General features: G+C 45.5%; 1 protein-coding gene across 1 annotated transcript in view; it reads right to left on the reverse strand.

Annotated features, from left to right (window-relative positions):
• Positions 1 to 27,036, reverse strand: part of GLG1 (golgi glycoprotein 1) — a 111,855-nt gene that overhangs the window by 41,609 nt on the left and 43,210 nt on the right. Inside the window, exon 2 of the mRNA XM_056136196.1 lies at positions 6,744 to 6,776. Within this exon, the coding sequence (XP_055992171.1) occupies positions 6,744 to 6,776 (33 nt within the window). The remainder of the gene's footprint in view (positions 1 to 6,743; positions 6,777 to 27,036) is intronic.

Consider the following 27,036-nt stretch of genomic DNA (forward strand, 5'->3'; position numbering starts at 1 on the left):
AGCACCTTAATGCCTGAACCAAGCAATCTCTGGCCCTTAGTCTCTTTTTAAAGCCAGAAGTCTAAATTGTCATGTTTGTATTAGTTCCCATTTTATTGGTTTGAAATATGTAATTCCAGTCTTTTACGGTAATCAGTATTTGTCTCGAGATCTGAGTTTCTTGTGCATAAAGTATAGATAGGCTGTTCCCCCCCTCCCCCCACCTTTTTGGTCATACCTGGTGGTGCTCAGTGGTTACTCCTAGCTCTGCACTCAGGAATCACTCCTGGAGGTGCCTGGGGGACCATATGGGATGCTGGGAATCGAACCCGGGTCAGCTGCATGCAAGGCAAAAGCCCTAATTGTTGTACTATCACTCTGGCCCAGGCTCTGGTTTTTGTAACCCAAATAGTAACTGTCTTTATTTGTTGTTTTAGGACCACACCCAGTGATGCTCAGGGCTTACACTGGTTCTGTGCTCATGGATCACTTCTGGAGGGTTAAGGGGTGCCAGGGACTGGAACCCCCATAAGCCGTGCGCATAGCACTTATCCACTCTACTATCACTCCTGCCTGTGTCTTTTGATTGTTAGTTAGGTGCACACGGCCCACATGTAGGATGATCCACGGATCTAAGGGATAATCCTGCCATTCTATCTTTCGCTTTCTACTTTCTGGTTGTTTTATGTTTCTAATGTTTCTTTTCCAAGAGTGCTAAATCAGTTTCTTCATTTGATGGCATTCACTGGAGAGTCTCTCAATTTCCACTGCAGGCTCTGCTCCAGGTGTTGGTTTGTAGCTATCCTGAGGACTGTTGGGTCGTGATGTATGTGAGATAATCTTTTGTGCATGCTGGCATCAACCAGTCACCTTTAGACTATATACATTTTGTCTGATTCTTCCTCTTCTTTAATGCTCTATTGTCTCACTTTTTCTTATTTCTAATTCTGTATTAGTGTTTAGCACTGCTCAAGCTTCGCGTTCTTGTTTGTTCTTTTCCTACAGAAGAACTTTCAACTTCCCTGTAGGTCAGGTGGTGGCAAACTCGAAGAGCTTTTGTGTATCAGGAAAGCCTTCCCTTCTCTAGCACATCTGGAATGCTGCAGGACAGGGGAGTCTTGGCTGAAAGTTTTGATCTTTTAGGATTGCAATGCATCATTTTTTTTTTCAAAGCTGGTAGAGCTGCAGAGAAATCTGAGGTGCCTGTGTATGCTGCATATTTTCCTTCTGGCAGCAGCATGAAATAATTTTTCTTTTTTTCTGACTTTTGACAGCTTACCAATGTTTCTTGGGAAAGACCTCCCCCCAGCCCCCATCCTCCGTCCTTTTGTTTTTGGATCAGGTGTTACTCCTGGTTCTGCACTCAGGAATTACTCCTGACAGTGCTCAGGAGACCTTACGCTAGAGACTGAACTTATGTTGGCTGCGTGCAAGGCAAACGCCCTCCCCGCTGCACCATTGCTCAGGTCCCCAGGGATAGGCCTTCCTGCTTTTATAAATCTGGGCGAAAGTTTCCTCTTTCTCTCTCTAACTGTCCCTTCTCCCGCTCCCTTTGGCAAATGGAGTCTGACAGTTTTCTCTCCTCATGCATCAGAGTCATTCTTGGACTTCCATCTTCCACTGAAATTTGCAGTTGTAGTGCGACTGGCTAGCTACAATGCAAGCAGAAATCAATCCTAGACAGCAGAGATGCCAAGCACATACAACAACTTCCAGGGTCTTGCCCGGCACATGTGCGAGCAATGGGGACTTGAGGTCGTTACCAGACAACTCGCAAGGCTGGCATTCTTAGCCACCGTGCCAGTTCTTCCGGGGTCACTGAATGCTTCTATAGCTTCAGGCTCAGGTGAAAATCTCCTTTTGTCCCTGCATTTCTCTCTTTATTTCATGGAGCTGTCTGTTGTGTTAATGTGCATGTACTTTTTCTAGCTAATTTGCTTCTAATCACTTCACTTGTATCACTTGTCCCGTTTATCCATCGATTTGCTCAAGCAGGCGCCAGTAACGTCTCCATTCATTTCTACTGCGTGCTAGCATAGCCCAATGGCGTACTGAGGGGCTCTTTCAGGGTCAAGGGAATGAGACCCGTTACTGTTACTGTTTTTGGCATACTGAATACGCCACGGGTAGCTTGCCAGGCTCTGCCATGCGGGCGGGATACTCTCGGTAGCTTGCCGGGCTCTCTGAGAGGGAGAAACTGCTTATAGTAGATCATTAAAATTATACCTATATCAGAACTTCCTGCTGTTCGTTTATTTCATACATCCATTTTTTAAAATGTGGATCACTGATTAATTCCCACTAACTGAAATTGAAATCTCTGAAACATTCCCCAGGTGACAGTTTCCTCCTGGACTTCTCCGTCTTGCTTGAACCAGGGCTGGGGCTTGTTCCATTTCCATACTGCTGCTGTTCCTCAAATTTCCTTTGCTTTTGTGTTTATGCTGATTCACCAATCAGGGTTCTGATTGGGTTCTTACCTTCTGTCTTTGGGAGTTCCTCATTTCATTTTAAAGCACAAGCTCCAGCAGTTTTATGAGAAAACAAATACGTCACATGTTATGAAATACTATATGCCCGAAAGAGCTTTATTTTACATTATCTTGACTGGATATAATTTTCCCTCAGAATTTTGATATCAATAATCTCTAGTGACATAGATGATAAGTATATATAATATTATTCAAATTTCCAGTACTTCATTTTTCCCTTGCTGAAAGCTTTTAGATCACTTATTCCCTTAAGTTCTGAAATTTCACTGATATGTGCCCTAGAGGGGGTTCTCTTTCTGTCCACGATACTGGTCCTTGATGGGCAATTTATTTATTTGTTTGTTTGTGAGCCATATCTGGCGAAACTCAGGGTTTACTCATGGTTCTATGCTCAGGGATCACTCCTGGCGAACTCAGGGGACCATTATGTGGTGACAGGAATCAAAGCCAAGGCAAGAGTTACTGTACTAACATTCTGGCCCCTCTGTGGGCACTTTTAATCTAAAAACTTCTCCTTGAGTTCTTAAAAAGGTTTTTGCATGTTTCAATTGTTCTGATTTGTTCTAGACCATATCCAGTGATGCTCAGGCTCAGGGGTTAAGCGTGGTTCTCAGGGGGTCGCTTCTAGAATGCAAAGTTTCCACTTAGTGTTAAGCTATACATGGAGGTCAGCGTTTACAAGGCGATATGCAAATGGTCAAATAAATACACTGAGTGATAGCACTATGAGGAAAAACTTCATCTGTTATAGAACTGAACGTGACTGGATGAGGGGTGCTTCATTACAGAGGAGGGCGACTAGAAAAATGAGTATCCACAGAAGATGGCCGCTCCGTGAGCACAAACAGCAACGGCAAACAGTATCAGTCAGGTGCTCTCCTGTGGTTTCACTGGAGTTCGCCATGGGAACCGCGGCAGGAGAGGCTGGAACATGGACTCTGAGTGGTAGACACGTCAGGACCAGGGGCTCAATCAGTGAGAAAGAAGCACTGCTGGAGGAAGTAACGCTGCTGACGGGCAAAGGAATCTATAAGGAGACCAGATCCTCAACTCTATTTTGTTCCCGTGGCAATTCCTTCTTTCTTTTTTTTGGGTCACCAATGTTATATGTAACAACGTTGAGGAAAACATTATTCACGCACCTGCTACATTAGAGGAAAAGAAAAATTCAGGTTTCTGACTTGGGCAAGAAGAAGAATTAGAAAAACAGGAGTCATTATTTTGAAGTGAGGAGAGAAAGTGGGAAGAGAAAACATACAGCCGTAGAAAAATCCCAAGTTTGACGGTGGAAATTGTGAGCGGTCAGAACAGAGAAAGCCTGAATGTCTGTGGGCCAGGTGGGATGAGGGGCAAGAAACGTTTGTGTCTACCAACCACTGACCACTCGTCTCCAACGCAGCAGCCGGGGTGAGAACATATGCACAGCCCCGGTCAGGCCCACACCCACTGCACTCTCCGCACCAGGCCCAGGCACGGCTTTCTGGGGCCTGGACAGGGATACACCGAGACAAGGCCTCAGCTTCAGGACTGTACCTATTGCGATTTATAATTCTCACAGTGATTTGTGATATATACATGTGTAATTCTTACCAGTTCATGTGGAATTTATAAATTGGGATCATTTTTATCATAAGAAATGAAATACTAAAATTCCGCTGAATTTTAATCTCATTAGGTTGCCAACCAGGAAACTAAGCTAGGAAATTAATAATATTCAAATTCTCATGGAAGGGGAAAGGGTTCTGCTAACCTTTACCCATGGGGTTATCAAAGCATAATCATTCTTTCCATGGGTAGATATATATATATAAGCACTTCTGCTGGGTAAATACCTGGGAAGTGAGTGGTTATATCACATATGGTGTTTATGTTTAACTTAAGTGAGTAATATTACATACACAGCTTTGAAAGTAGTTGTGCTGATTTCAATTATCACCATCATTACATGAAATTCCCTATTTCATATTTATACATATAACTGGTATGGACATTATCTTTTTTTTTTTTTGCTTTTTGAGTCACACCCGGTGATGTACAGGGTTACTCCTGGCTCTGCACTCAGGAGTTACTCCTGGTGGTGCTCAGGGGACTATATGGGATGCTGGGAATCGAACCCGGATCGGCCGCGTGCAAGGCAAATGCCCTACCCACTGTGCTATCTCTCCAGCCCACATTATCATCTTCTGAAGTTCAACAAGATTTTGGTGGTACTGTTTTTGGGCCACACTTGGCAATGCTCAGGGTAAATTACTCTTGGCTCTGTGCTCAGTAATCACTCCTGGCAGTGCTCTGGGGACCACATAGGGCGCTGGGGATTGAACCTTTACCAGTTGCGTGTAAGGCAAGCACCCTACCTGCTTTACCATCTCTCTGGCCCTCTATTTTTTTCTTTTGGTGGTGGTGGGGGTATACCTGGCAGTGCTCACGGGACCATATGGAGTGCCAGGGATCGAACCTGGGTCAGCCGTGTGCAAGGCAAGTTTTCCTATCTGCTATACTACCTCTCCAGGCCCAAAGTGTAACAATTCAAATGGTACATATACTAGAATTTCACTGGGGTTCTTATACTCACCCACCCTGCTGCTAAGGAAGTTGAACACCTTTATAATAATTCAGAGTCATTCTCAAGACTTGGTGAACTTGGATGTAGCATCAATTATTTTCAATTCCATTTCCTTTTATTGCTTTGTATGATTTAAAAAATATATGTACACTTATGGGCTGGAGTGATAGCACAGTGGTAGGGCGTTTGCCTTGCATGCAGCCAACATGGCCGACCTGAGTTCGATTCCTCTGCCCCTCAGAGAGCCCAGCAAGCTACCGAGAGTATCTCGCCCGCACAGCAAAGCCTGGCAAACTACCCGTGAAATATTCGATATGCCAAACCCAGTAACAAGCGTCACAATGGAGATGTTGCTGGGCCCGCTCAAGAAAATCGATGAACACCGGGAGAACAGTGCTACATGTACACATATATTCTGGGCAGTGTGACACACACACATATACACACATTCGTATATAAAATATTTTCTCCTCAATGGTGGTAACTCAAGGAACCAAATGCTATGCTAGGCATTAAATAGCGGGTGGGCAGTCACCTGCAAGACTAGCGCCTAGACCCCTACACTTTGTGTCCCGTCCCGAGTATACGCTTTACATGGGGAAGACACACATAATCCCCTGAGTACTGCCATAGGTGGTCCCAAAGTAAAAACACAAAAACCCAAAGTATGTTCCAAGGTACTCTGTAGAAATGTCACCACGGCACTCAGTACTCTGCACACATTTGACTCTCTTCAATGTCGAATGAATGTAATTATGGATAAGTGAATATGTGTGCTTAACTTTTACGTATTTAGTCACTGCTGAAAATTATGATAGGTTTTTTGGGTGCTAGGACCAAACCTAGAGTCTCACGCGTGTGGGGTGTGGGCTTTACCATAACCTGGCCCATCTCTGCTAATGTTGGACAGGTGGCTGCCAATAACTCTTTCTGTGTGCCTCTAGCTTTACTCTAGTGGTTGGTACAGTAGATGACTAATAACTAAATGAATTAACTTTAAAAAACAAAATTCTCGGGGCTGGAGCAATAGCACAGCGGGTAGAGCATTTGCCTTGCACGCAGCCGACCCAGGTTCGATTCCCAGCATCCCAAATGGTCCCCTGAGCACTGCCAGGAATAATTCCTGAGTGCATGAGCCAGGATTAACTCCTGTGCATCACCAGGTGTGACCCAAAAAGCAATAAATAAATAAATAACAAAATTCTCAGGGGCTGGAGAGATAGTACTGAAGGAAGGGTACTTGCCCTGCATATAGCACAGCTGACCCTGGTTCAGCCTCAGCACCCCTTAATGGTTCCCCAAGCACCACCAGGAGTAATTAATCCCTGAGCACAGAGCCAGAAGAAAGTCCTGAGTACTGCTGCTACTCAGTATTTTGTTATTCCAAAATGAAACAAAACCACACCAAAAACTGGAATTCTAAACAACCAATTATTTGTACATGGTAGCTGTAACTGAAGAAAAATTTAAATCTAAGTAAACAAATATTTTTGGGGAAAATCTATCAGTTTTGAAAATGGAGGAATATCTACATATTTACTGTGACCCTCTTATTAAAATTAAAAGAACTGAGAAAACATTATGCTTCCCAGAACTACTGAAAAAGTACCCTAAAGTTTACCATCTCATATATATAAACACACACAAACATATATTCATATGTACATGTGTAAAGTACAGATGACAAGTTGTAGAAAATCCATACTTACATGATTGCAGTCTGATGAAATTTCATTTTCAGGCTGAAAAAAAAAGGGAAGTGTTTTAAAATTCAAGTTTTCAAACACGACTAAAATAAAGTTAAACAAAAAAGATGAAATATTCAACTGATCTGTTCCTTCAACATACAGCATAAAATGGGCATATGCACCTTTTAGCTGGCTGTGGAGAAAAGTACCAGAAAGGCAGATGAAACACAAACCCTTCCCACCAATGGTATAATACGAAAATGGGGAAATGAAAAAGCACACCCTAAAGAAATAGGACAACAGGCGTATAAGGATTCTAAGTAACACTTGATAATTCTGATAGCTGAAGATGACCAGGTACAATACAGGTGTCCTTTTTAAGTATTAATTTTTATTGTTACTTAGGTAAGACGTTCACATCAGTGCTAATATTTATGGTTTTGATGCATAAAGTGACTACACCCCCCCCCCCCACCAAAGTGCCCACCCCTCCACCACTGTCATTAAGTGTGTTTCTCTGAAAGTCAAATACCTGAAAAAAAACCAAACCAAGCCACAGGCTTATGAAAGAGGGCACAGGAAGTTTAACAATGACCATTTATCTAACGTCACCATCAGGGGAAGCTGGGTGATGGCACGAGACCTCCGTGTACTAATGTTTGTAACTTGTTTTGAGTTTATAATCTCGTGGGTCTAAAAATAAAAACACAAGGGCTGGAGAGATAGTCCAGTGAGTAGGACGTTTGCCTTGCACTGGCTGATCTAAATTCAACTGCCAGCACCCCACACGGTTCCCCAGACTGCCGGGTGTGTTCCCTGAGTGCAGAGCTAGAAACATGGCCTGGGCACCTCTCAAGGTAGTCAATCTCTCACCTCCAAGAAAGGGACTTGAATACAAACTACTGTATCTGTTCTTCTGATAAGGAATCATCACACCTGGAAAAAGTTCTGTAATAAAAGAAAGATGGGGCCAGAGTCCTTGCCTGGGGGGGTGGGGGGGAGGGGAAGAAGAGAGGGACAGAAAGCGGGGAAGGGAGAGAGACTGGTCTAATATGGTGGAGAGTCTTTCCAGCTTCATGAGTCTATAAAATCTGAAATGCAGAATATAAGTATACAAGTATTTATTGAACTTTAAACCTCTTAATGCCAAGTAATTTTCCCTATTATGATTATGGCTCCTAGTGCTTCATCTTGATCCTTCTCCTCCGGTCAAAGCCACAGCTAACAAGTGTCAGAACAATCTACTGAAAAGCTTGAGTTTGAATGTTCTCAGTTCAATCAAATGCCGTAAGTGATTAGAAGGACGGTTTCTGTTCAAAAGCGCATGCTTGGAACTCTCATTTCCCCAACGTGAGCAGGCTGAGCTAATGCATCTGGCAGAGAAAGGAGACAACTCACAAAGCTAACGCCGACACAGTCCCAGTCTCGAAACACCCATGTTTGCAAGCTGGACTGTCCGAGATGCAGAACTTTCCAATTACCCAGACTGAGGCTGAATTACCCACCAGATCACACGTGGTGTAAATTCAGTGATAACAGATCCTGTTTATTAATCACACGGGGGAAGACAAACTAACAAAACATGTCAACAGTGTCGGTACTTTTCACACCCCAGGAAACTCTCAAGGCTGGTCAGTGGAGCAGGAACAGTCCACTGCAGGGTAAGCAAACTCTTACTGGGTCCACGAAGAACCCAATAAACTCCCAATCATACAAATAATTCACCTATTAATGAATAATAAATACCCAAACCACCTCACCCTCCTCGTAAACTTTTGCTGAGCAATTGTAAATTTTTTTTTGAGGGGAGGACACCCAGTTATGCTCAGGCTTACTCCTGGCAGGGCTTGAGGGACCATGTGTGGTGCCAGGAATCAAACTCAGGGCAGGTACATGCCAGGCAAGAAGCACCTTATCTGCTGTACTATCTCTTTGACCCTCCGTAAACTGAATCTTAAAATGTACACAGATTTACAACTTTTTATTAGTGCTGCCTTATAATGGTTTAATCAGAATTTATTTCTCGTATTTTTACCAAGGGACACTCCGTCCTCCTAATAGCACCAATAGTTCCTTAGAAACTGTGCCTATAAAAGGAGACAATGTATTAAAAGTCCCATTAATCCTAGGGGCCAGGGAGGTATCTTAATGCTTTGCATATGGGAGCTAAAGGTCTGATCCCCTGCTGCTCTTGCGTATGCTCTTAGATGCACTGCTGGATAGAAACCCCCACCCACCCTGAGAGAAAGAAACCCCAAACAATTCTACTGTAAGAAATTGCACACATGAGTTAAATTCCTACAACATATCTGGGCACAAAAGCAATATCACCTTTCTACATGAAGACCTCCAAACGCTTTGAATAGCACTCCCCACCCCCAGGAGTGCTGGGGCGCTCTGGGAGCATCACTCAGGGGCTACCACCTTATGGTCTTGTCTGGTCCCCAAACGCTTTCAATATTAAGTGAGCATGTAGAGTCACTTGTTCAATCATTCAGTTTCCAGAGTATTCCAGCAGCCCAGGGTATGAAAAAGTTGCTGACCCTCAACAGGAAGCTCGTCCATGGCAGGACACATCACTCACGCTCACATTCTCTCAGACCGCGCCATCTGGGACACTCCAGAGGGCCTTACTGTACAGCCTTGGAGGAGGGAAACGGAAGCCTGAGGAAAGCAAAGCCAACATGGAGAGAACCATAAACTCCACAGACAGTGACAGCCCTGGCAGGGAATTCTTTTCTTTTACTCTTAATTCGTTTCTTTTCTCTGACTTTTAATGAAAGGATTCTGGAGAACGCGCCCTTACTTAGGGCTGTTACTCTTCTATGGTCCACAGTGCCCGGATTCATTCAAGACTTGTGCTTCTGTAGGATGCTTTAACATGACCCATTCACCCTTTAACATTCATCCTTACAAAAAGGACATACCGAACAGGGTCAGTTTAAAATTCCAAGAAAAAGGCAGGAGACACACAGCTGCTGCCTCTCAAGAACCTACTGTGGTGGTGGAGATAAAACAAACCCAAGTCCACGTTAACCATGACACAAAACTCAATAGCGAGTCTGTATCAGGGAAAGGGCCTGATACTTTGGGGGAGTTTGGGGTGTGCAGGAGCTACTCCTGGCTCTGTGCTCAGGGGACCACATGCCCTGCAGGGGATGTACTATCTCTCCAGCCCCGGTGTGACATTTTGAAGAAAAGAGTGCCGACATCCATCCCAAGTAGAACGACAGGAAAGAAACCAGCTGGAGTCCTCAAGGAAGAGAGCTGAGCTCGAACTAGGGGCTGCCATGTCTTATCTGGGTGGCGAGGCTGGGAAGGCACACTCGTGTGGAGGGCAGAGTCCAGGGAGAAAGTCACAAATTCCTATGGGAACTGTTCCTAAGCTCGCCTATTTAGCATCTCCTAAATGAACAGTGGGAGAACTACAAAGTTTTAATGAAACCCCAACGCTGACCAAATAATGGCTTCCCACAGCTCAAATGACTATGCTGAGCGCAGCGGGCAGGGTGGTGGTTTTCTTTACTAGTGTGCTTGCCCGCCTGGTGAGGAGCTGGGCGTGGGCTGCTCTACTATGGAGCTGTGCTGACAGGACGTGTTGAGTTTTGGGCCCATGGGTCCCAGCTCTTGGGCAGTTCTGTTCTTTTGTACTAAACGCAGGGCAGCTTAGGAAGGAGCTATCTGTCAGAGCACGCTGCTCAGGTCTTTCCTGGTGGCGCCTAGGAGACTATGCCTCCCTCATGCAAAGCTTGAGCCCTCTGAGTCATTTCCCCGGCCCTGAGGAGGCTAGGTGAAGTTAAAAATTACTAGTCTTGTACCCTGACTAGTACCCTCAGCGCACTTTTACTTATGAAATAAATGTGCGCATGCCTAAGCATGTGTGCAAACACGTGTACACAGAGACATGTGTACTGAGATAGGAATTGATAAGTTGGTTCTGCTGGGATTCAGACAGCATACTTTCCCATATATGTACACATGTAGATTTGCAGGATTTTCAGGTTCATTAAGTACTATCTTCAGTGAGGTTATACTAGTCTGAAAATACAACAGCCTGGCTAATTACTTAACTAAGATGATTAAAAAGATGACTGAGAAACTTGATTCACTAACAGGAATGAAACATAGTTATAAAGATATTATGCCCTAAACTTTATTTTGAGAAGACAAGTACATTTTGGGGTGGGGAGAAGCACCCAGTAGTTCTCAGGGGCTACTCCCACCTTGGGATCAATCCTGGCAGTGCTCAGGAGACCATTTGTGGTGCCAGGATCAAATCTAGGCCACCTGCATGCAAATTATGAGCTCCAGTTCACTAAGCTACCTCTCTGGCCACTACATCTTATTTTTAAGAAAAATCTGAAATTAGTTGAAAAAAAGAGAAAATACTCAAAATTAATTTTATTCATCATCTTCTGTGTCCAGAGCAAGAAATAACAACTACGAAGGATATAGTAACCCGGGGGCTGAAGAGACAGTACAGCCAGTAGGGAGCTTGTACATGGACAACCCCGATTCAATCCAAGCCCCACCAGGAGCTCCAAACCCTGAGCCAGGAGTTAGCCTTGAGCACCACTGAGGTGTGACCCCCCAACAAAAAAAAGGGAGGGGGGGGAGACCAAAATCATTACTGGATGACAGATTTGGAGAAAGACAAAGATAACATCAATATAAGGAAACAATCTGATTGACAATCAGAACCTGGAAGTTCCCAGATCTAGTCTTAATCAAGAGCTAACTCCCAGGGGCCAGAGTGACATTACAGTGGGTAGGGCACTTGTCTTGCAAGCAGCCAATCTGGGTTCAAACCCCGGAATCCCATATGGTGCCCTGAGCACCACCAGGAGTGATTCTTGAACAAAGAGCCAAGAGTAACCCCTGAGCTGGTGACCACTGGACGCATCTGTGCATCCCCAGCCCCCCCAAATAAGACCTAGCTCATAGAATCATCAGAAATCAAGAGAACCAAGAGAGCAACACAGCTATTCTATTCAAACACATCCAAAGTTTTGGAACCTTTCCAGGTGGTTTGTGATACCTCAGACTGAATACTACTGAAGGTCATTACCCCCAACCGCTACGCCACTGTCCTCCACTGAAGCTCTGAATGGTCAACCCAGGGCCCCCACAATAGTACAGCAGGGAGGGCATTTGCTTTGGTGCTCAGTAGGCTGGTAGGCATGCAAACTGTCTGGGTTCGATCCCAGACATATGGTACCACTGAAAGTGACCCCTGACCTCAGAGTCAGGAGTAGCTCCGGAGCACTGCTAGGTGTGTCCCAAAATATTAAACAATCTTCACCCCGATACAAAATACAAATCCAATGGAAGATTACATCAACATCACCACCATCATCATTGCTCTAGAACACTCCAGAATCTCAACTGTGAACCCTCCTATCAGGTCACACTAAGGAAAGGAGGTTTTTGCCTTCACTGTAACAAGACTTAATGGCTGCTTTCAAGAGCTAATCTGACTAAAATGTCGCAAGAAACACAAGTATTTATTTCTCTTCTTTACAGGACTGTTACTACATAGGTAGTCAGACTCTCCCTACCGCACTTAACTCTTCATCTACTTGGTGTTCTCCAATTTATAGTCCCTCACCTGACATCTAGCTACCTATTTCTAACACATACAGTTGTTGTTATTTTGGGGCCACACCCAGTGGTGCTCAGAGTGGGATGCAGGGGACTGAACCCGGGTCTGACCAGTGCCAGGCAAACGCCTTACCTAATGTACTATCTCTCCAGCCTGCCCTCCACCCCCTGCATTTTAAAAGTAAGACTGTGTTCTTGGTAAGTTGTATGCGTTCTCTATATACCTTGGGTACTATCTGCTTATCTCATTTATGATATGTAAATATTTTTCCCTACTCAGTAAACAGCCTTTTTGTTCTGTTTATGTTTTCTTTTGCTGTACAAAAGGTTTTCAACTTATGGTTATCTTTTTCTTTGGAGTGGGGGAGGGGGGGAGAGGAGGTTGGACCACACCCAGTAGTACCCAGGGCTTCCTCCTGGCTCTGCGCTCAGGGATCACTCCTGGTTGTATTTGGGGGACCATACTGAGTGCTGGGGAGCAAACCTGGGTTGTCCCTGTGCTATTCTGCTAGCCCCCTCATCTTTATTTCCTGTACTGCTGAAGTTGAGATGTCTCTAATGCTCCTGTACAGGAATGTTTCGCCTGTTACCTTCTATGAGCTTTCTAGCTTCAAGTCTTACACTGAGACCGTTAATCCATTTTCAATTTGTGTTTTATACACGGAGTTAGAAAGCAGTCATTTTAAGGCATCTGTGTACAGCTGTCAAGTTTCCCTAATGCCACTTGTTACAAAGTCTATCCTTTGTCCCCTGCATGAGTTTAGAGCCATTGTCATAACTACCACAGAGTGAATGTATGTGAGTTTATTTCTAGGTTTTTTATTAAACTCCGGCGATCCATGGCATATAACTACTTTTGAATGGTAACGAAACTATACATTCAACTTGAGCAGTTCTGTGGGGATATTTTGGTCAAGGACATGTCCCTGAGTAGCCCTTAGTGTCTGGTATTGGAATTGGGACAGAAAGGTCTGTCACCACTAGGAACTTGCTGGCTTGGGAAAGTGTCACCTATCTTTGATTTCTTTTGGTTTTGGGGCCACACCCAGAGGTGCTGAGGGCTTACTCCTGGCTCTGCGCTCAGAAATCACTCCTGGCAGGTTTGGGGAACCGTATAGGGTACCGGGGAATCAATGGGGTTGGCCACATGCAAGGCAATGTTCTATCGCTCTAGCCCCAAAGTGATGCCTGTGTTCAGGTCAACTCCTGCTACCACCCTGAGTTACTCTAGGCCACTGCTCCCCTCCTCCTAAGGAGGTGGTCAAAGGGTTGGAAGCCCTGGACTGGATTCCCAGAACTGCATGCTCTCCTGAACAGTTGGATAACATCTATCAATAAAAAGAGGGCCTTGGCACTAAGTGGCAGCGTCTGAGCCAGCACCGGGACTGGCAGAGCACCTGCCTTTTCTATAAGGCACCCAGGATTCAGTTTCAGGCACTGCATGATCCCAGAACTTGGCTGGAAGTGACCTCGGTCCACAAGCTGGTGTAGTCAAGAAAACATAAACAATGGAGCCAGAGTGATATTACAGTGTGGAGGGCATTTGCTTTGCATGCCCCTGACCCAGATTTGAGCCTCAACATCCCAGAAGGTCCACTGAGCACTGCCAGGTGTAATTCCTGAGTGCAGAGCCAGGAGTAACCCCTGAGCACTGCCAGGTGTGGCCCCAAAACAAAAACAACAACAGAAAATAAACCAAAAATAAATCAAAATAAAACAGCTTTCTGGGCCAGCGAGATGGCTCCACAGGCTGGTGCACTGACCTGACATGTGCCTGGTCCCGAGTCCAATCCCTGGCCCTGCACTGCTGCTCTTCTCCCTGCCGCGTGCTCCTGGGGTCCATCACCGCTGGCCTGAGTAGCATCACATCACTAGGACCAAGCTTTAAACTGTATGGCCTGCTTGGCCAGATGTCTCAGGCATTAGCTGAGTGTTGCTTGGAAGGAATCCACACCCCAAAGTAAAATCATATTGGAACTTAAACATAGGCTATACATTCATGTATGACACTGAAAACAGACTTAGTGCCAGGGAGAGAACTCAAATGGAGTGCATGCTTGGCATGTCGGAGCCCCGGCTTCTATTCCCGGCACTACTTGGTACTCTGAGCATTGATTGAGGAGTAGTCCCTGAGCACCACTAGGAGTGGCTCCGCAGAACACAAAAAAAGTAAAAACAGCTTCCTTCTGGCTTTGATCCTCATGCACATCATGAAAGGCATAAAAAGCTGAAATGGGGGGAACCTACCATACTACATGGTTCAGAGACTGGAGTAGGAGCTAGACAAGAAATCAGAAATCGAGGTAACGTGGCAGAAAGCGCCTCTAATACTCCTGTGGTTCTACGACTGCTGATGAGGTCTGTTCTCTTGCTTTAATGTGGGTTTTGTTTCTGGCAGATGAAATGACTGTCCCCAGGAATTGGATATATAATCATGGTTCTTCTTTTCTTTTCAGTGCTAGGGAGTGCTCTGCCACTGAGCTATATCATGGACTGTAACCATAATTCTCTGTTTCATTTTGCGGCCACACCCGTTGGTGCTAGGAGACTGCAGTGCTAGGGATCAAGCCCAGGTCTTGAACCTGGGTTTCCCACAGGCAAAGAATGCTCTCAGCCCTTTGAGCGATCATTTGCGATTTACTAAACATTGGACCAGGGTCTAGGTCAGTCAGATCCCAGATGACAATGCTTTATTTTCCAGTTTGGGTCAAAAGACTATAGAAGGAACTCGATAACCAAAACCAACTGTGCCAATGTAATTTAAGACTGTAGACCACTTATGTTAACTATGAGACAGTGGCTTCTTTCAGGGTATCTGCCCAGGAGTGATAAGACTGCGCAACTAATTTCCTATTTGATCCAGGAATTGCCACAAACCAATTTAAAGACAAACCAATTTATCTTTTTATATAAGAACACTTTCTCATCAAATTTATGTATCAAGACTGCCTTAAGACCTTTATCTCAGGGCTCAAAAGAGAGTACATCTCTTACACACTGCTGAGCTGGATTCATACCTGGCACCACATTTGGATTCCTGAGCACCGCCAAGAGCAATTCCTGGGTGCAGAGCCAGGAGTAACCCCTGAGCACGGGTGGGTGTGGCCCCCCAAAAAAACACCCTATTTCGCCACGTCCGTCAATTCTAAATTATCATAACACAAAACAGATCCCCTTTTAAAAGAACTTTACTTATTTTTTTTTGTCACACCCTGCAATACTCATGGGTCACTATGGCTCTGCACTCAGGAATTCCTGGCAGTGCTCAGGAGACCATACAGGATGTCAGTGATAAAACCTGGGTCAGCTGCACACAAGGCAAATACCCTCCCCACAATAATTCTGCTTCGGCTAATAAAAGAACTTTAAAAGTCAGTTAAAGCTGGGGGCCGAAGCAATAATACAGTGGGCAGGGAGTTTTGCCTTGCATGCAGCAGAACTGGGTTCAATTCCCAGCACCTCATAGGGTCCCCCAAGCCCACGAGGAGTGATTCCTGAGTAAGGGAGCCAGGAGTAAGCTCTGATCACGGCCAGATCTCACATTTAATGTCCTTCTCTTGGGGCAGTGTTCTCTTTTATTGGTATTACGTTCTTATCAATTTGGCTTGGCTTTAACAGTGAGATTTGGGGAAGTTGACCTAAGTCCATGATAACCAGATAAGAGAGAGAATACAGTGGGTAGTCTTGCATGTGGTTGGTCAGGGTTCGATCCATGCCATATGGTCTTCCCACCCCACCCACACCCTGCCTAGAGTGACCCCTGAATAGAGAGTCAGGAGTAAGCCCTGAGTACTGCTCGGTGTGGCCCCACAAAACAGAAGAACAAAAAAGCCAGCTCAAAACATGGTTTAGAGCTGAACTGGTAAAAAAAACTTCATTGATATATTTTAATTTATTTTTATTCTTATATATTTCAGAGGCCGTAGGGATTTATTGTGCATATGCCAAAGGCAAACAGACTGCAAACCATGAATACTCAAACCGAAACCAGGTCAAGGGCCCATTGTCCACTACTCAAGCTTAATCAACAGTTCACTCTAAAGCTGACTCTTCAGAGTGGCAGGTGCTAAAATAACTGATACAATTTAAATATGAAATCTTGGGAGGTCTACAAACATCACTAATTTGCATAGAATCTAATAAAACCTTCAAAGCATTCCCATAGTGCTTCCTGCTTTCATAATTTCACCCTACCACTGATAAAAAGAAACCAATTATACATCAATAATTCTATCCATACCTTCTCATTCGTATTTTGTCTTTTAAACCGGTAATTTTCTAAATTAAAAAAATATATCAACTGATTTTGAAAACAATTTAAATAACTAATGACCAGGAAAAATCTTTTGATGGTATTCCAACTGTGACCACGACGTGACCAGAATAACTCATAGTTTCCCATGCTTCCAGTAGAATGGTTATGGCGGGGAGGGGTGCAAGGCGGAGTGAGAGCACAGAGGGTAGGGTGCTTGCCCTGCACACAGACTACCCAAATTTGATACCCACATCCCACATGGTCCCCCCGCACCCCCAGGAGTAACCCCAGAGAATCGCTGGGTGTGATTTGCCCTAAAACAAAACAACCAACAAAATAAATCTTAAAATCGAACCAAAAAAAAAATTACTTTGGGGCTGCAGAAAAAGTAGGATGGGTAGTGCACTTGCCTTGAACATGGCCACTGGGATTTGATCCCTGGCATGCCATACGGTGCCTGGAGCCCTGCCAAGGGGTGATCCCTGAGCTCAAAGCCAAGAGTAAAGCCCTGAGCCCCACCAAGTACAGTCCAAAAACCCAGGGGGAAAAAAGTCATTTGACCAAGTTTGCTTGGCACAAATACATATGTGTAGATTTTGTTCATCCTTTCTCCTAATCTCTTCACCCCCGGATTTGATTTTCTATCTTGAGCTTCAAATAGGGTAAACGTTTCTCAGAGTGGGTGCTGGAAAGGCTGGGATGAAGCAGCAGTATCCCCAGGGTGTTCTGTTTGCTTAAAGAAGGTAAGACTTCCACGGGAGGAGCAAGTGATTTTTTTTTTTTTCTCCCTGAAAAGGGACCAACAGGCCAGAGAAGTTCGGGAATTTCTGATACAATTTTTTTTTTGTTTCAATTACATTAACTGGTTTGGGTTTTGTTCACTCATTTGTTGTAAGACTCTGAACAACCTCTGTATTGAAGTCGGTGCAGATATCTTTAAATATGGCAACAAACCAAGGCTGTGAGTCATCTAAAATCACTGTTCTAATTTTACTTGGGAAATATTTCTAGCCCACCATCAGCAGTCAATGCACTTATCTTACTGAGTCCAAGTCAAATGGAATCATTTGGTCAAGTAAGTGTCGCCTGTCACCAACCAGCTGACTTTCATAAGAAAGATCAATGACTTTGACAATTCCACTGAAATGTCATACATGTGGCTTGTTGAGAAGTATTTTTAGTTTTTTGTGTTTTGGGGATTGAACCCAGAGCCTCACATGTGCAAGGCAAGTACCACTGAGCGACATCCCCAGTCCTCTATGGGTTTTATTATTTTAAATCACCTGACAATCACCTGTGCAAAGGTAGCACAGAGCAGTACAAGAGCTGCAGTCACCATCTGCTCTCCCCAGCCCTCATAAATAAAATTTCGAACGTGGTGCCAGAGCAATAGCTCAACAGACTGAGCACATGCTTTGCATGCATGTGGAAAGTACGGGTTTAATCGCCAATGCTGGGAGTAGTCTCTATTTTATTAGCATAAATGACAGCTCGGGAAAGTGCTAAGAAATCTAATATCTAAAATGCAAGGCTTGAAAACCTAATCATGAACAGCTTTGTAAGGGTCTATCTCACAGTGATTCAATAATAAAATCTTAAAAAAAAAAGAAAAGAAGAAGGGGCCGGAGTGATTGCACAGCGGGTACGGCATCTGCCTTGTACGAGGCTGACCTGGGTTCAATTCCCAGCATCCCATATGGGAGCACCACCAGGAGTAAATCCTGAGGGCAGAGCCAGAAGTAACCACTGTGCATTGCCAGGTGTGACCCCCCCCCCCCCCCACCAAAAAACAAAGAAAAGAAAAAAGAAGAACACCAAGGCTTTGATTGAAAACCTCTAAAATCCTTGACTAGCCAAAAGTTCAAGACAGCATTCAAAATCTGACATGTGACACAAAGGAAATGCTTGTGGACTGCAGACACACCAGGTAACATCAGTGAGCCGCAGAAAGCTGCAAGCATTTCCCCAACTGTGGTATTATTAAATAATCCACATCACAGAACTTTACTGGGGCACGATTCTCTGTGTTAAGTAGAAAATAGCTACACTCAGAAGCAAGCATAATAAACCAACACAAACTTTTGCTTCATAAAAAAAAGAAAACAAAAGGACTGTGCAGCAGAGACTAGCAAAAAGTTAGGTCTGGAATGCTCCCTCTGACACTCTTGACAGATCCAAGTCCCAGCAAGTCCCCTGCAGCGCCTCCACGTATAGCCCTGGAAGGCCCTTAGCCCCACCGCACCCTAGCAGCACCGCATGGAGTCTCAGGCCTCACACCCCAGGAAGTGGCGGCAGGACTCCCTGAGCACTGTGCGACAGGCCCTAAAATAAAATGAAAATTTTAAAATACTCAAAAATTAAAATCTCACTTTCAGAACCAAGGATTTTTAAAAAATCTCCTACTGGTTCCTTATTTTCACCTTACTACGGACACAGAGAAACTTCAAGCATTTAAATGAGACAACCTGGGGGTATGGTGCCGCCAGCAGGTCAATCTGTACCTGTGAGGCGAGTGCATCAGCAGCCTCGTGGCGCCTTCAGACTTCCAGATACCCCAAAATTGCTGCTTGCCTTTGGCCAGACCCCAAAAACTTGGGGCAAAGTTTACCAAGAAAGTAAACGGCCAAAAGTTAGGTATGTGGGAAACACACCCACAAACCACCTCCCGCTCAGCTATATAATTGGAGGCAAGGCCTCTTTGGTTCCTGATTGAACTGCTTAATGGACATGATCCCAGAGACTCAGAAACGAATCTCAGCACCCAGTGGCTTTAGGTAGAAATGCGTCTGGTCTCTGCAGTAGGCTACCGGTGCTGAGCCAACCCAGGTGGGAATAGGTCTCATGCCATGGCCTGTTCTCCCTGGCGGCCCAGTGGCCGCCATCCGTCTGAGGCCACTGCATAGTCACATTTGGGCCCCCAGTGACGAAACACACAGGGCCTCACGGGATGGGGGTGGATCCGGGCTTGTCCTCCCCACCCCAATGAGACCCCAAGTCATCGCCCATGAACGGCCTCTCTGGCTCCTGATCAAGCTGCTTAACGGCCATGATCCCAGAGACTCAGAAACAAATCTCAAAACCCAGTGGCTTTTGGCAGAAATGCATCCGGACTCCACAGTACGTTACTGTCGCCAGGCCACCCCAGGGAGGAAAGGGTGTTGTCCCTCCGCCTGCTCCCTCTTGGCGACTTGGTGGCTGTCATCCTCCAGAGGCCATTGGACACTGAGGCTTGGGCCCACAGTGACAAAACTTGTTGGACCTCACGGGATGGGGGAAGGAGGGGGAGCCGGGCCTGTCCTCCCCACCCCAACGAGACCCCAAGTCATCGCCCATGAACGGCCTCTCTGGCTCCTCATCAAGCTGCTCAACGGCCTTGATCCCAGAGACTCAGAAACAAATCTCGAAACCCAGCGGCTTTTGGCAAAACTGTGTCCGGACCCCGCAGTAGGTTACTGTCGCCGGGCCACCCCAGGGGGGAATGGGTGCTGTCCCTCCGCCTGCTCCCTCTTGGCAACTTGGTGGCTGTCATCCTCCAGAGGCCATTGGACAGTCAGGCTTGGGCCCGCAGTGACGAAACTTGTTGGGCCTCACAGGATGGGGGGTGGGAGAGCCGGACCTGTCCTCCCCACCCCAACAAGACCCCAAGTCATCGCCCACGAACGGCCTCTCTGGCTCCTCATCAAGCTGCTCAACGGCCATGATCCCAGAGACTCAGGAGCAGATCTCTAAACCCAGTGGCTTTTGGCAGAAATCCTTCCAGATTTAAGTGTTAAAATTTCGGAATTTCGGGGCCGGAGCGATAGCACAGCGGGTAGGGCATTTGCCTTGCACGCTGCCGACCTGGGTTCGATCCCTGGCATCCCATATGGTCCCCCCAAGCACCGCCAGGAGTGATTCCTGAGTGCAGAGCCAGGAATAACCCCTGAGCATTGCTGGGTGTGACCCAAAAAAGCAAAAAAAAAAAAAAATTTTGGAATTTCAAAACCACATGGCCCTACTGCAGCCACGTGACATCATGTTATTCATAACCAGCAATAGAACACAAATTGTCTATTGTTGCCTTTTCAGCATATCTGAGTGTTGGGGTAAAATCTCAAATAATGGTGGGTCTGGTGTCAAAATAGTGAATGTGATCAAAGTAGAGAGAAAGTAATGTGGAAATCATCTGCCCCACAGGCAGGGGGAGAGTGTGGGATGGGGGTATACTGGGATTTTTGGTGGTGGAGAATGGGCATTGGTGAAGGTACGGGTGTTCCATTGTATGACCGAGACTTAGACCTAAAAGCTTTGTAACTGCTCTCACGGTGATTCAATAAATAAAAATATAAAAAATGGGAAAAAAAAAGGTAAGGTGGAGTTCATGCACAATTCAATCAGCTAATCAGTGGCTGAATAAATAGCAGTACTCCTACAAAGAAAAAATAAATAAATGAGACAACCTATCTGTAATAGATTCTAAATAGATCCATGAAATGCAATGATCCTCTCACTCAAGAGCGAATGCCTATCTGGCCTGAGGCAAGAGTTGAGTCCCAGCACCACCAGGTCTGGGCGCCCAGCTCACTCAGGATTTGTTATTTTATTTTGGCTCTGGGTGCTCAGGGCATACTCCTTGCTCTGTGGTCAGGGATCAAACCCAGGTTGGCTGCATGCAAGGGAGAAAAGTCCAGTCCCCCAGTACTATCGTTCTGGACTTCTGCCCATCTATTATTACTATTTATTTATTTAGCCCACACCCAGCGGTGCTCAGGGGCTATTTCCTGAACACTCAGACTCTGTGTTCAGGAACAGGAACCAGGGTTGTGGGTCAAGTAGCTGCAGCAAGCAAGTGCCTTTCTCTTAAGTCTTCTTTCCTGACCTCAAATACAGGCTTTAAAATATGAAACAACATTGGATAAATGTAAGAGCAAACTACTGAATTTGAAAGATGGGGAAGTGAATGCATCATTTCCAAGGCTTGATACTGAACAAAGGATCTCAACTTTTTCATGACAAAATTAATCTGCTTAACCAGTTCCTAAAAAACACGCCTGCTTCGAGAACAAAAAATAAATAAAGTCTCTAAGAATAGGAGGCTACTTCCACTGACTGGAAGTCACATCAGTTCATTTTGGGACTGTTAAAAATTCCCAATTTTATCTGGTTTTTATTTATTTTTTTCTCCTGCGGGAAGGGCGTCTGCCTTGCACGCGGCTGACCCAGGTTCGATTCCTCTGTCCCTCTTGGAGAGCCCGGCAAGCTACCGAGAGTATCCCGTCGCACGGCAGAGCCTGGCAAGCTACCTGTGGCGTATCTGATATGCCAAACACAGTAACGACAAGTCTCACAATGGAGACGTTACTGGTGCCTGCTCGAGCAAATCTATGAACAATGGGAGGACAGTACTACAGTGCTACCTTAGAGGTGGGTGGACCTCGGTTAAAAAACAAAAGCGAAGACAGGGAGAGATCTCAAAGGGCCAGTGCACATGCTTTCCGTGGGGAGGCCTGGCCAGTACCACACGGTTCCCTGAGTACCAATGGGAGTGACAAAAGAGCACCAAACCAGGAGTAGTCTGGAACAGCACCAAACCAGGAGTAATCTGGAGCATTACCAAGTCAGCTCAAAAACCAAAATAACTTCTATAAATTTAAGTCCTCAACCTTTTCCCTGTTTCACTAATAGCTAATTTAATATAATTATAGACCCTCCAAAAATCTCAGAAAAACAAAAACATAAAAAAAAAAAACACAGATGATTCTTTTCTCCAAGATGACTAATCACACTCGCCTTAGAATTTAAAAACAAGGAGATGGAGCTTATATAATAAAGTGGCCCCAAAATAGATCAGACACAACAAAAGTGCCATTCATCTATGTAAGGGATTAAAGCTATAGTTACCATTTGTGTCCAAAATATTTTGTTCATTATTTCACCTTACTTTTGCACAGTGGAAAAAACAAACAACTGATTGATCCTGTTATATTACTGGTCAATGTTATTGTGCAAGGACTTGAGAAAAGTTCACCATTGACCCCAACTTCTATCATTAGGTGCTCTGAATATGAACCATGAGAGCATTCTGAAGTCTGGCAGAGTGGACCGTCTGCATCAAATCCAGCACTGCTCGGGTGCTATTTCTGGCTCTGTGCTCAGAGCGGCATATGCAATGCTGGGGATTGAACTGGGTGGCTGGCATGCCAAGCAAGAACCTTAACCCCCATAGGTCCCGTACTAGCTGTCCAACCCCAAGACAACATTGTTCCAAACCTTCCTCATAAAAATCAGAGCCGTGGGGCGAAGAGTGTTGCTCAGGGCTCCAAGTAACGGATTAGAGAGTCCTGAGTACATCTAGCACAACAAGTAGGACATCTGCCTTGCACATGGCCAACCCGGGTTCAATTCTCCATCCCTCTCAGAAAGCCCGGCTAGCTACCAAGAGTATCCCACCCGCACTGCAGAGCCTGGCAAGCTCCCTGTGGTGTATTTGATATGCCAAAAACAGTAACAAATCTCACTTGGTGTTCTTGGAGCGAGCAGATGCCATTGGGCTACACTAGCACACGACAGGGACGAATGGAGACGTTACTGGTGCCTACTCGAGCAAATCGATAAACAATGGGATGACTGTCCTACAGTGCTACACTGGGTTCCATCTCTGGCTCCCCACGGTCCCTCAACACTGCAGGAGCGATGATGCAAAGCTCTGTGAGGTGTGGGCCTTCCCCCATTCCAAGATAAAATTAAAGCCACACCTTCCACAAGGTATCTGACATTCAGAGAGCACCAACTCACAGTACTTGAACATCTGTGAAACACATCTGCTTTCAAAATGTTTTGGATACCAGAAACTCAATTCTTGTGATAAACAGAACTGATTTAATCCAAGGACAAAAGTGTAAACTTACATTTCTCAGAGCATAAGAATTAATTCAGAGTGGAAAATTCAAAGTTGGAAAGTCAATATCCAATATCAGTTTCTGAATGACAACCTGACTCAGCCCTTGAGCAGCCCCGCCAATCTAAAAATATCACCCACAGAATACTTGATCAATCGGCAATTAAGTAAGAATTTCAAATCTGTGTTTGAATTCCTTCTCAGTGAAACTGTAACATGGCAAGCACACACAAAAAAATTTGCTGCCATTAATTTGGTGCTGAGTTTGATCTATTTTGAAATACTTCCTGGAAAAAATAGAACCCTAACGAATTCAATTCTTGTTTGATCAGAATCCTTGTCCACTAGCCCCAGACTCTGCCAGGGGTAGAGAACAAAGGGGTTCCGAGGGAGGTTTCTGGAACGCCTCTGTACACTTCTGACAAAATTCTCCACACCTGCTTAAATCTAACGACCCAGGAGAACCTGCTTATCTTTTTGATGGAGCTTTTAAAAACGACTAAAAAAATAAATGCCATGTTAATAAGCTCTGGTGTATTAATGCACTATGTCAGAGTCTATGAAAAGAGGACAAATTTTAAACTAAGTTAAAGTCTCGTTATTTTGATGTCCTTAAACCTTTCCTCCAAAACATCTGTCCAACACATACCTAAAAGTGTGGCTAACATGTTGATGGTTACTACATAAATATACAGTAATTTTCTGCTTTGTAAAACAAACAAGTAACCAACCAACTAACCTCAGAAATCAATCTCACATGACATGTTGGTAAATGCTGTTCCATTTCTCTCCTACAGGCACCTACTCAGGATAGGACGAAGAGGGGTAGCTGGTGGGGCGCAGGCCAATGACTGTGGGAAGGCATCAGTCACCTCTACAAGGAACAGGAAAGGCCTGTGCGGTCTCTGGGCCTGCTGTGAGGGAAGCAATGGAAGTGAGCGGCCCTGGGCAGTGAGGGGGAGGAGAGCAAGAAGGGACTGCATGCCCTTAAGAGAACAAATGAAAAATTAACTCAAAAGAAATGAGGATAGAGGGCTGGAGCGACAGCACGGCAGGTAACACATCTGCCTCGCATGCGGCCGACCCGGGTTTGATTCCCAGCCTCCCACATGGTCCCCCAAGCACCGCCAGGAGTAATTCCTCAATGCATGAGCCAGGAGTAACCCCTGTGCATCGCTGGATGTGACCCAAAAAGCAATAAATAAATAAATAAAAGAAAAAGAAAAAAGAAATGAGGATAGGATTGAAAAGCCATCTTCTTTTTTTGTTTTTTGGCGGATGGCTGGAGTGAAAACATAGTGGGTAGAGTGTTTGCCTTGCACGGAGCCAACTGGGGTTCGATTCCTCCGCCCCTCTTAGAAAGCCCGCCAAGCTACCAAGAGTATCTCACCTGAACGGCATCCCTGGCAAGCTACCCATGACGAATTCAATATGTCAAGAACAGTAACAAGTCTCACAATTTGTTGTGAGATGTTACTGGTGCCCGCTTGAGCAAATCCATGAACAATGGGAGGATAGTGCTACAGTGCAATTTTTAGCGGGGGGGTGGAGGGTGGTACATCTGACATTGTTTGGGGCTTATTCCTAGCTGTGTTCAAGAATCACTGAGGGGATCATATGCGGTGCTTAGGAAAACTGCGGACAGCGAAGCAAACACCCTATTCTCTGTACTATCAGTCCAGCCCCTTCTTGGTGGAAAGGAAAATCCTCTTCGTTAGTTTCTCAGCAGCTGCATAAAAAAACGTGATCCTGCAGTTTCTGTGAGTCCTGGATGTATTTTTCTGGGCTGTGCCTGGGTTTTCTCTGGGCCTGATGCTCAAGGGCTGCTCCTGGTAGTGATTTAGGAGACCAATGTGCGAGGGACTGAGCCCAGAGCTGCTGTGTGCAATGTCTACACTGTCTTTGTGCCACTCTGCCAAGTCCCATAAAAGTTTTATTTAAAGAAATCTGCTCAAGGGTTAGAGAGAAAGTACAGCAGGTAGGACACTTCCTTGCATGGAGTGGACCTGAGTTGAATCCCTGTCACCACATACAATTTCCCAAGCCCACCAGGAGTGATCCCCTGAGCATGACCAGTGGTGCGGCCCCCCCCGCAATCAAATAATCAAATCTGCTCAGAGAAACATGAGGAGAGAAACACAGAGAACATGTGTTCCAGAGAGAACAAGGGCTTCTCTAGAGGGGGGCAACTAAAGATGTGCAGCTCCACAGCCGCTGTGGGGTCCCTGGGACGGGGGTAGGGGGGCGGAGACAAACTTAGGTGTGTGACCCTCTCAACTACCATAGCAGCAGAAAAGGGGGGAAAAAACTATGTAAGAATTTTAAAACTTGTTGACGATACTGTAACTAAAGCTATACTAAACTTATCCTTCTGACCCTTAAAGCTAAAAGCACCGGTCGGATGAGAGCACGGACCCCTGTGAGCCTGCTCTTGATCTCCACAGCCGTACATACCACCCACATTCAGATCAGCTCTACTCAGTGGAAGGGAAACTGAGGAGGGGATCTCGGAGTTGGCAACTCTGAGGAAGCGAGGGCTGAAGGCTGTCAGAGCGTCTGTGATTATAGTACCTTCTCTGAGGTGTGAAATGTAGGAGTAGCGGGTACTGGGCTCCGTTACAGAGATGTGGAGCCGGCTGTGGCTGGGACACGTGCCTGCAGCTCTCAGAATAGGGAAGTAGTTGCAATTAGGTGTGAATGAAAGGCGCCAGGGTGAGCCTGAGAGAACAGGACGTTTACACGCTGGGCAGAGGAAGCAACAGAGAGCAGTCTGCTGGGAAGGCACAGGGAAGAGCTTAAGAAAGGCGTGGTCACATGCTGATGATTCCAACTTTATACCCCAAAGGGCAAATTTCAAGATAAATAGCGTATGAGTAACATTTGTGTGTGGGACCGGAAGGGCAATTATAACTGGGCAAAGAGGGTTCTTTTCAGGGGAAAAAATGTTTTAAAACATGGGCTGGAGCAATGATAGTATACAGCGGGTTGGGTGCTTGCCTTGCACAAGGCAGACCTAGCACCCCCATGATTTCGAGAGTCCCAGGAGTTGTTCCTGCATGCAGGGCTGGGAACAAGCCCTGAGCACAGCCAGTATGGCCTAAACAAAACAATCTACAACTGATCTGTTGGGGCTGGAGTGATAGTACAGCGGGTAGGGCATTTGTCTTGCATGTGACCAACCCGGGTTCGATCCCTGGCATCCCATATGTTGCCCCAAACACTGTTGGGAGTAATTCCTGAGCGCAGCCAGGAGTAACCCCTGAGTATCGCCAGGTGTGACCCAAAAAAGCAAAAAAACAAATAAAACTGATCTGTGATAATGGTTACACTATAAACTTATAAAATTGAGGGGCTGCAGCAATAGTACAGAGGGTAAGGCATTTGCCTTGCACAGGGCCAACCAGGTTCAATTTCCAGCACCCCCTCTAGTCCCCCAAGCACTGCCGGGAATATCTCCTGAGTCCAGAGCCAGGAGCGCCACCAGGTGTGCCCCTTCTCTCCCCTGCCCCCATAAAAAAAAAAAAAGATTACAAATTTGAGGCCCAGAGAGATAGCTCAGTGCGCTGGAGTGTATGCTTTGT

Source organism: Sorex fumeus, unplaced genomic scaffold, assembly GCF_029834395.1.
Source record: "Sorex fumeus unplaced genomic scaffold, SorFum_2.1 ptg000122l, whole genome shotgun sequence".
NCBI classification, from domain to species: domain Eukaryota; kingdom Metazoa; phylum Chordata; class Mammalia; order Eulipotyphla; family Soricidae; genus Sorex; species Sorex fumeus.